Source organism: Punica granatum, chromosome 2, assembly GCF_007655135.1.
Source record: "Punica granatum isolate Tunisia-2019 chromosome 2, ASM765513v2, whole genome shotgun sequence".
Taxonomy (NCBI): domain Eukaryota; kingdom Viridiplantae; phylum Streptophyta; class Magnoliopsida; order Myrtales; family Lythraceae; genus Punica; species Punica granatum.
The window spans coordinates 11,760,354-11,771,584 of record NC_045128.1 but is presented as its reverse complement, the minus strand read 5'-3'; the positions used below and the strand labels follow the sequence as shown (position 1 = coordinate 11,771,584).

Here is an 11,231-nt window from a genome sequence, read left to right as displayed (position 1 = left end):
TTTTTTCATGGGGATAAAATACTAATTTTACATAATTTTGGGATAAAATTTTAAAAAATTCAAAGTTCAAGGGGCAATTGCCCCCCTGCCAATTAACTAGCTCCGCCCCTGTATGTGATAACACTAAAAAGAAGAAATGTGATAATTCATGCATAAATATATTAATTAAAACCCTAAAATCGCTACATTGAGATACTATCAAATCAGACCCTCCTATAGCTATATGCTTTATCACTCACTAATCTATTAAACTTTTTTTGCTAAGTACATTAATCTATTAAGTAAACTGATATATGCTCGATTGAAACAGTAAGTCTGATTCTTCCATATCCAGCGAGGGGGAAAAAAAAGTCTGATCGTTTTGTGCAACTTTAAGTCCTGCCCAGGGCATGACAAGGATTTCTTCTTTCTTAGTTTTTTTTTTTGGCAAGCTGCATGACAAGGATTAATTGATAATGATGATCATAAAAGTCACCTGCAGTGCAAATATATCTTTTTAACAATTTCCTTCAACTGTACCGTCCAAACGTAAATATCCAATATTTTTTTATATAATCGCAGAAAATCTTGCCCGTGATTTAATTAATCAAATTCACGATCGCAAAAGTCGTAGATTCCCGTTCATGTGAAAATTGATCGAATCCATTATTATAGAGTTGTTTAATATATATTATGAGATCAAGGGCTTGCGTAGGATATGGACCGTGCACCTCCTATGAGTGCCAAAACCACAGCACACCAGAAGCCTTTTACTAATATAAATTATTCTTAGAAAATAATAAAATTAGCCTAACATGTCTCCTCGCATGCATTTTATTATTTAGAATAAAAACCAACTTACATTGATTCAAACGATTCAACACTTATATCCCTTAAATAAGATTTCGGATTCGAGATGTGAATGAAGAAAATCCATGATTGTGAGAGTTTTATCCCTTAGTAAACTGAATCGGTTTGAACTATATTATTCTGAGCCTATTTGGACTGATGCACCACCAAAAAAAAAGAAAAAAACTCGCAGGAAAAAGTTTTGTAATAAAAAAGGATAAAGAGGAACCCTAACATCACAATAATAAGAAACGTCACGAATGGAGAAAAGGAAGGAAAGCTAAAGACAATTTGGCCAATAATCGGACACCGGCCATAGTTATCTATCTTTGACAGGCTATATATTAAATGGCTTCTCTTTTATGAGTGGAGTGCGAATTATTTTTCTGAAAAAGAAAAGAACAAGTGAAAACAACAAATAGGGTCGTTCACGGTTCATCAAATGAAAGTTGTACTCTTTTGAAAAACTCTCTTTCACAATCGATACAATCACTTTTTTCAGTTAGAGCACGATGTATATTTAATCCACTAATTGAGGTCGATTCTCACTAAATTTCAGCTTGGTTCTGTCCACGAAGTGTGTAATAATAACAATGTCATAATTAAAGTTCAGTGTCCATTTGAAGAGCAGCTCACCGACTGCAGCACTTATAGTGCATTTGCTTTGAATTGAATAATTTGCATAAAATTATCTAGACAATGTAATTCAAATCTTCGTAATTTACTAGAGTCTAGGTAATTTGCATCTTTGGGTGCTCAAAAGTGGCTTTTACTAAAACTATATATAGGCAATTTACTCAATGTAAATAATATAATTGCAAGTAGTTTACTGAAAGTACTTAGTTAAAAAGTTTACATACAGGTAATTTACTTGGAAAAAAGGCGGGGAAAATGACAAATGAAAAACAATTGCTAAGAGATGTGATCTAGTAACTCTGCAAGGACAAAGAAGATCTATTAGTACAATAAGCTAGTGCTCAACCGATATTTTGAGTTTGATTCTAATAAGTAAATTCCTTTATTTCCTTTCTTCCATCATGTAGTCTACCCGTAAATAGGCCTTCCTGACTCGAAAAATAGGGCGTAGCGCAGTGGTATATGCTCTCGCCTCTCAAGTAAAAGGTGCAAGTTTAATTCTCGTAATAAGACTACCCGTGCATCTCTGTTAGCTATTAGAATTTTTATTTCATTGTACGAGATCTATGGCCTCCATTTGTAACCGAATAAAAAAAAGGGTCTCCTTAACTATATATATATACACACACAAGATAGAGAAAGACCTTAACTACACAGCAAGGCCCCCTGTAGTCAGAAAATAATAAACGGATGAAAACTAAACGAGGATGGCTATATCCCCCGAATCGGCACCGCCAATTGTCTAGTAATTACATGAATTATGGGTGGCTTTTTCAAATAAAGAGACAGTCGCTGGCATATCATCCGAAAATTTTCGGAAGAAAAAGATTTTCTCAAACTAAACCCAAGGCATTAGCAACGGCAAAAGCCTAACCATATGCTTTCAAAATATAGGAAGAAGAGCAAAATTTGAAAGCAATTGTCGAACAAAGTCCCTAAAATTCATTTCATCACATGCCCAAGAAACAATCCTACAATAGAAATTTTTCTAAAGGTCAAAGTAATTGCCTACGCCTATTTTCCATGTGTAAGCCAAACGGTGTGGTGCGTGATTGCGAAGAAACAGTAATAAACCCCTGAAGCCAACAGTTATAGGCACTCGGTTCACTTCCTCGACAGAAGGTTCGAGAATAGGGTCGTCTTCTTAAGATTCAGATAAAAAAAAGAGTTCCAAACCTGTATGCCTGCACCTCCGTACCGGCCTCCGGTGTAGAAGCGGTACCAAATTAATTACAATAATCAGAAATTATCCGACATAGACCTCAAAAGATACATATAAGCACATGGAACTCGAGGTTTTTTTGGGTTGAAGAACTCAAGGTTCGGTACAAGCCTAATATGTTTCATCCACTGCCAAATATATTTAATCACTGACATGGGCACACATACATATACAATACGAAAATGAATACTATATTATATTACTATATGATATCATATACATATATATATATATATATATATACACGAAATCCTCAACATGAGAAGCTCATGGCATTTGTATAGGCCTATTTCATGGAAACCACTCTTAGTGTATACACCCCAATCAATCATCACTTACTTCCTCTTCCCTCTCTCTCTTGGTCTCTCTCTCTCTCTCTATATATACAATACGAAAAAGAATACTATATTATATCATATATATATATTTACATAGGAAATCCTCAACATGAGAAGCTCATGGCATATGTATAGGCCTATTTCATGGAAACCACTCTCAATGTATACACCCCTATCAATCATCACTTACTTCGTCTTCCCTCTCTCTCTTGGTCTCTCTCTCTCTATATATATGCGTATGTGTAGGTCCATGAGCCAACTCCCTTAGCTTACAATCTTTTCTCTTCATTTCTCCCCAAATCAGCAGAATAAAATGGGTTCTCCTCCCGTCCCTCCTCTCACTTCTTCGGAGGGAGGTGGAAAGGCTGGGGTACAGAGAGAGAGCACAAGATCAAGGACGTCTGTGGCAATCATCTTCAGATACGCTGACTGGGTCGACGTGCTGCTAATGCTCTTTGGGACGGTTGGAGCCATCGGAGATGGAATGTCTACTAATATCTTGCTGCTCTTTGCTAGCCAAATCATGAACAGTTTGGGGTACGGTGGCTCCGGACAGAGCCGTGGAAGCAGCTTCATGGCTGAAGTCGAAAGAGTAAGCAAAGCCCAAGACATATAAAAATTCTATCTCATAAAGTTTTCTGATACCAAGCTAGGCTAACAGGCTGGTATCAGTTATATGACCAATGATAGGCAGAGGTGCAAGTGGGCCCTCAGCATATCAACACCCCTACAAAGTCATAGGGTCATAGTATTAGAACCTTATAGTTTTGGAAAGATAGGGTCGTAGTATTAGAACCTTATACGTTTTCTTCTTCTTCTTCTTTATTGAGATCCTACAACGAATGGGAGTCACATATATAGAGATCTGAGCGTCTCACAAGGTTTGATGTTCAGTTCATTGATTGGATGATCCCTATATATCCTTCCTTGATATTATCTTTTTCTGGTATTCTCCTTCCCAGATTTTTTTAGTATGCACTGAATCGAACTTTGGGATGCATATTTTTCTAGCTTTCAATAGTTACTATTTATATTAATGATTAATTATGCTTCCCACACAGACAGCAAGATCGTTCCTTGACTTGGTCTAATAGTTTTAGAGATCAGTTTTGACTTTTGATTGTATAATTATTATCTTGTGCTTCGTAATTGCCTGATTATTACTCACTTCTTTGTCTCACTAATCGTTTTTTTTTTTGGGGCTTTCGTTAACGCAGTGCAGCTTATACTTTGTGTACTTGGGATTAGCAGTCGCGGTAGTGGCTTTTATGGGTAATCTCTAAAAGCCCTTTCTTTTGTTATCTGCTTTGCTTTCTCCCGACAGGGTTACTGTGAGCATATAGTTTTATCGGACCTCTCAATCTAAATCCTGGCCCAGAAAGATGATCAACTAATCAATATTGTGTCTTCAAATAAGAGAAACAACACTGGATATCGATCCGCTCGAATATGCCTTATTCGGTAATACAAGAAAAACGGGGGCGCTAAAAATTTGGAAAGTTTCTTTTTCAATCATGTCTAATATGCTATATATTATGCTTAGCATGAAATGGAAATGTAGCAAGAGGAATTGAACAAGGGTGGTTTTCTCAAAACCCTTAGATCAACACATGAAATTTCAAATAATTCGAACCAAAAGAAAAAAAAAGGAGGACTTTTTTTTGGCGAGACACTAGCTATTAATTGAGACTAATCCTGTGGGGGTTGGTTTGACGTCAACTTTGGCTATGAGATGTTTCCACTAAATTTTGAACCTCTGCGCTGCTGAAAATTTTTTCATCGGAAGCTAATTTGTCATTAAATCACGTCTTGTGATTAAAGAGAACCTTTTCAGATAAAAAATTTTTCATCGGAAGCTAATTTGTCATTAAATCACGTCTTGTGATTAAAGATAACCTTTTCAGATAATTCCCTTGATATATATTAAAAGAAAAGATCATTTTTTTTAATCATAGCCCCAGTAAATAAGTACATAAGCTGAAATAACTTTTTGGCAATATTATATTACAGAGGGTTACTGTTGGAGCAAGACTAGTGAGAGGCAGGTGCTAAAGATACGTTACAAGTACTTGGAGGCAATCCTCAGGCAAGAAGTTGGCTTCTTTGATTCCCAAGAGGCCACCACTTCAGAAATCATCAATAGCATTTCCAAAGAAACTTCTCTCATTGGAGAAGTCCTCAGTGAGAAGGTCCACAATTAATTGATGTCCCTTCTTTGTCTCCTCAATCATTAATTTTATATACTATTTATGTTTTGGGTTTCATTTTATTCATTGCTGTCCAAGGATTTTTATGAATCATGTAGTGACTTTCTGATTCAAGCCAAGCTAAGACGGCATCATGACAATAAGTCTAATTTTCTTAAAGTACGCCCACTACCTTGCATTTGGGTTCAATTAATTTGTGGCTTTTGCATACATTGTTTCAAAAGCAAGAACTCTTCTCTCTCCTGCGCTCTTTTTTTTTTGGCCCATTTACAAAGTAGGACCATTAGCCTAATAAGAGATAGAGGAAGAGGAAATAAAGAACAACGATGATACTAATGGGGAGATTGAGCCAGGGACTTAGCTTAATTTCGATCAGAGAGCAATAGTCACTTGCTTTAGAAGCCCCTCTCTCTCTTATTTTCGATGACCAAAAAGAGTCCATGGCCTAGTAAAGGGACAGATAGATATAGGAATATAAAAGAGTACATGAAGTCTCATTAGCAAAAATGTAACCGAGAACCTAGACTGCGTTGTTTCCTATTTCTCTCTCCGTAATTTTGGTACTGTATGTATCATGCTATGCTCAGAGATATCAAACGTACAATCTGATGAGCGCAAAGTAATGAAAATGGCAAACTTAACTCAGCTTGATCATATATTGCTGAATCATGCTCTGAGTACATTGTTGATACTCTGCAGCTTCCTATGGGTAGGCTTGTAGGAAATAAATTGATCACTTAACTCTATAGTTTATTTAACTGCGGGTAACATGAACTTTGGTAACCCGTACCATTATACTTGGCATGTGATCTGTTTACAAGTTGATTGCATGTAAAACGACATACATATTGAGGTCACTAACAAAACTTATTACTGACTGTGAGTTGATTGTCCAGGTGCCCATATTTTTGATGCATGCCTCGGTATTCATCTCGGGGCTAGCCTTCTCCACGTACTTCTCATGGAGGCTCTCTTTGGTGGCATTCCCATTACTTCTCCTCTTGATCATCCCGGGAATGATCTACGGCAAGTACCTTCTTTACTTGTCCAAGAAGTCTCACAACGAGTATGCCAAAGCAAACAACATCATTGAGCAGGCTCTGAGCTCCATAAAGACAGTGTATTCCTTCACTCTCGAGAAAAGGATTGTCGAGAAGTACTCAGCAATCCTCGAGAGGACTACAAAGCTCGGGGTGAAAATGGGGATAGCCAAGGGGTTAGCTGTGGGTAGCACAGGCCTCTCCTTCGCTATATGGGCTTTCCTGGCTTGGTATGGCAGCCGTTTGGTGATGTACAAAGGAGAGAGTGGAGGCAGAATCTATGCTGCTGGGATTTCCTTCGTACTCAGTGGATTGTAAGTTCCCTATTCCAATATGTGTGTGCGTATGTGTGCACGCCTATTCATTTTATTAGGGTGCCGGTTGTTAGTTTGTGCCTCCTACAAAGCCAAAGAACTGTTGAATTTTGTTCAGATCTCTTGGGATGGCCCTCCCGGATGTGAAGTACTTCACCGAGGCCTCAGTTGCCGCGACCAGGATATTTCATCGGATTGATCGGCTGCCTGAGATCGATGGAGTGAGCAAAGAAGGAATAACACTTGAAAAGGTTTCAGGGCAAGTGACGTTTGAGCACGTGAAGTTCACATACCCTTCTCGTCCTGATTCTGCAGTCCTGAAGGACTTCAACCTCAGGATCAAGGCAGGAAAAACAGTCGCTCTTGTCGGAGCAAGTGGGAGTGGCAAGTCCACTGCAATAGCTCTGCTGCAACGGTTCTATGACCCTGATGATGGAGCTGTCCTAATCGACGGTATTGATATAAGGAATCTGCAGCTCAAATGGATTAGGCAGAAGATGGGACTTGTTAGTCAAGACCATGCTTTGTTTGGGACATCGATAAGGGAGAATATATTGTTTGGGAAGCTCGACGCAACCATGGAGGAAGTTACTGCTGCAGCAATGGCGGCCAATGCTCATAATTTTATCCGTCAGCTTCCTGAGGGATATGAGACCAAAGTGAGTTCAACAATTCTCTTAACATGGCTAAATTTTTAATCTCGTCCTCATGAGTAAATAAAATTGAGGTAAAGGAATCGTAAGATTATATGGATTTGAGATGTGGAAGTAACGAGAATTTCTTGGGCGATAGGAGCTAAGATTTCAACATGGCAGATATCTACGAGTTAAAATGTACTTCTGAACATCCTACCTGATAGTTACATTGGAGTTGCTTTTTGTTTTTCCGGAAACCAATTTCTGTGTGAACTTCGAGTAGTTAATGAGAAATTTTAAATGATTTGGATGACAGATTGGTGAAAGAGGAGCATTCTTGTCAGGAGGACAGAAGCAGAGAATTGCCATTGCCCGGGCAATCATCAGGAACCCAGTGATCCTCTTACTGGATGAAGCCACAAGCGCACTTGACTCGGAATCAGAAGCCGTGGTCCAGAATGCCTTAGATCAGGCCTCTATGGGAAGAACAACTCTGGTACTAAAATAGTTGGTTCCTAGTGCATATCCTAGCACACACGTCCCGTCATACATGTTTTTCTGTTAATGACGTGTTTTGCTTAACATTTTACAGGTAGTAGCACACAAGCTATCCACAGTGAAGAATTCCGACTTCATTGCTGTGGTAAATGGAGGCACCATTGTCGAGATCGGCTCTCATGATGATCTAATCAATAAAACAAATGGCCAATATGCAAAGTTAGCAAAACTACAGCGACAAATTACTTACGAGCAGGAGCACCAGGATCCGTCCTCGGAGATCCGCTCAGCTTCAGCAGCACGAAGCAGTGCAGGAAGGCTCAGCACTGCCAAGTCGAGCCCTGCAGTACTCAGTTCTCCTCTTGCCATCCTCGCAAGCCCACCGAGGAAATCTCACCCTGCCCCATCCTTCGCTCGGCTCATATCATACAGTTCACCTGAGTGGAAGCAGAGCTTGATTGGGAGCCTCTCAGCAGCGGCCTTCGGCGCAGTTCAGCCCATCTACGCCCTCACAATTGGAGGAATGATTTCAGCCTTCTTTGTGCCATCCCATGAAGAGATGAAATCTCGTATTCGAACTTATGCTCTAATCTTCTCGGCCCTCTCTCTGGCCTCCATCTCAGTGAACCTCATACAGCACTACAACTTCGCTTACATGGGAGAGCGACTCACCCGGAGGATCAGACTTAGGATGCTTGAGAAGATCTTGTCCTTCGAGGCTGCTTGGTTCGATGAGGATGAGAACTCAAGCGGGGCCCTCTGCTCCCAATTGAGCAATGAAGCCGCAGTGGTGAAGTCTCTCGTGGCTGATCGAGTATCTCTCCTGATCCAGACAACTTCAGCAGTTTCCCTTGCGATGATCCTCGGGCTAGTAGTCGCGTGGAAGCTCGCCCTCGTGATGATTGCCGTCCAACCTTTGACCATCCTTTGCTTCTACACAAGAAAGGTGTTGCTGTCAAACCTGTCATCAAAGTTTGTGAAGGCCCAGAACAAGAGCACGCAGATCGCAGTTGAAGCCGTTATCAACCACAGGATTGTCACGTCCTTTGGGAGCATTGGAAAGGTAATGACGAGGACAATAGCTTGGTCCTTGGGAAAGAGAATATAACCAGAAACCAAGCTGAGATGCAAAGCAAATTGAACTGAAAATTTCTGGCACATCTAATTTCCGGATAGTGACTGATACATATTAGTAAAATTTTTTAAACTGGTTCAGGTCCTGGAACTGTTTGACAAGGCACAAGACGAGCCCAGGAAGGAGGCAAGGAAGAAGTCGTGGCTGGCAGGGATTGGAATGGGCTCGGCACAGGGCCTAACTTTCATGACTTGGGCGTTGGACTTTTGGTTTGGTGGGAAGCTGGTGGAGGCGGGGCAGATATCGGCCGGGGATGTCTTCAAGACTTTCTTCATTCTCGTGAGCACTGGGAAGGTTATTGCCGACGCTGGTAGTATGACTTCTGATTTGGCCAAGGGATCTGCAGCTGTGGCTTCCGTCTTCCAAATTTTGGATCGTCAGTCTTTCATGGCAGGAGGGTTGGCCTCCACTCCGGTAAGTAAATGTTTGCAGCACTATATGACAAGGCAAACATCCTGCCTCTGCATAATGCTGTGCAATAAAAGAAAGACATTATTATTTTGTTTCCTTTCCTTGTCATTAACCAGGCAAAAGATGGAGCTAACAATGGAACCAAACTCAAGAAAATCTCAGGCAAAGTCGAGTTGAGGAACGTAGACTTCTCGTATCCGGGCAGGCCTGGGAGCCTAATCCTCAGACAGTTCTCTCTCGAGGTCAGGCCAGGGACAAGCATCGGGCTGGTGGGCAGGAGCGGGTGCGGGAAGTCAACCGTGATAGGACTGATCCAGAGGTTCTATGATGTTGAACGTGGGTCAGTGAGAGTGGACGGTGTGGATATAAGGGAGCTGGACATCCAATGGTACAGAAATCACACGGCACTTGTGAGCCAAGAGCCGGTGATTTACTCAGGCAGCATTAGGGACAACATCCTGTTTGGGAAGCTCGATGCTTCTGAAAATGAAGTGGTGGAGGCAGCTAGAGCGGCCAATGCTCATGAGTTCATCTCGTAAGTGGTCTTTCTGCGACCTGGCTTAATTCCAGAATGCCGAGCTGCCACTATATATAAATCTTCTTCCGTATTTGTACAGTCCATATTGCCTTGCTTCATCGCTGTCTGGAATTCCTATTGGTGACATTGAACTGCCAATAGCCTATGGAATTCCTAGTTTATCAGATGGTCTTTCAAGAAAAAGAAAGTCGATATGTACCCGAACCATGGCTCGCGTGTAATGAGAAACTATTGCATGAGCTGGGGACATATTACTGCATCCGGTCCAAACTCTTACATTCTATGAACATTCCAAATTTTGGATGGATAGGCTAATATTCATGTCATATTGCATGTGATACAGATCCTTTAAAGACGGGTACCAGACCGAATGTGGAGAAAGAGGGGTGCATTTATCAGGAGGCCAAAAACAGAGGATTGCAATTGCAAGAGCCATCATAAGGAACCCGACTGTTCTTCTCCTCGACGAGGCAACCAGTGCCCTTGATGTGCAGTCTGAGCAGGTCGTGCAGGACGCTCTGGACCGTATCATGGTTGGGAGAACAACGATCGTGGTGGCGCATCGGCTCAACACGATCAAGGAGCTCGACTCCATTGCGGTCGTGATGGACGGGAAGGTGATTGAGAGAGGAACATATTCCCAGCTCAAGAAGAAACGAGGAGCCTTCTTTGATCTTGCAGGTAGCCAAATATAACTAGCCGAAAGAGCACCTGCCCATAATTGTGTACTGTAATCAATAGATCGAGTGCGAAGCAGCTAGATATATTTGCGCTAACAAGAGAAAGCTGGACTAGTTGAATGTGAGTCCAGGTATATATTGGGAAGCTAATGAAGGTTGTTAATTAAAGCCCGAAGTTCTTAGTGAGACCATCTCATAAGCCTTTGGGTAAAATGTATAAAGCTGTGATGAGAGTATTTGCAAAATATGTCTACATTCGCAGCAGGGGTGGAATATCACTTGTATATGTAGCAGTAAAATATACTATAAGAATTTACCAAAAAACGACATATTTATTTATAATACATTATTTCCATATATTCTACGTTAATGTATCATTTTATCGGTTGAGGCAGACATCAAAAGCTATAGGACCGAAAGGCCACAGGATCAAAAGATCGATGTGGGTTATTGTATGATATATAAATACTGAGAAAGAAACCTTATAAGATTACAATAATTTGTAGTTAATGTGAGATTTTGTGTTGGAGATTGGCTCAATCGTTTAGTAATTTTTTTTTTATTCTACATAAAGACATTATGACTACATAATTTCCTATACTTTTAATTTAACAAAGTTCTAAAAAAATTCTAACATATATTTTGTAGTTTCATCCATTAACCTTATAGATTGATTTACGCAAAATTTATTTTAAGATATGTTTAAAGCAAATTTGTAAATAATTCATTCATGATAATAACTAAATTTG

General features: G+C 40.3%; 1 protein-coding gene across 2 annotated transcripts; it reads left to right on the top strand.

Annotated features, from left to right (window-relative positions):
• Positions 1-3,220: 3,220 nt before the first annotated feature.
• On the top strand, positions 3,221-10,695 carry LOC116197806 (putative ABC transporter B family member 8). 2 transcript variants are annotated; one of them, XM_031528055.1, is made up of 10 exons: positions 3,221-3,616; positions 4,242-4,296; positions 5,035-5,213; positions 6,128-6,585; positions 6,704-7,244; positions 7,537-7,716; positions 7,813-8,781; positions 8,935-9,267; positions 9,381-9,799; positions 10,146-10,695. In XM_031528055.1, exons 1-10 carry the CDS (start codon positions 3,338-3,340, stop codon positions 10,495-10,497), a joined length of 3,765 nt encoding a protein of 1,254 aa, XP_031383915.1. In that variant the 5' UTR covers positions 3,221-3,337; the 3' UTR covers positions 10,498-10,695. The 2 variants fall into 2 exon arrangements, with proteins under 2 accessions (XP_031383915.1, XP_031383916.1); XM_031528056.1 differs by lacking the exon at positions 3,221-3,616 and adding an exon at positions 3,887-3,905.
• Positions 10,696-11,231: the final 536 nt, after the last annotated feature.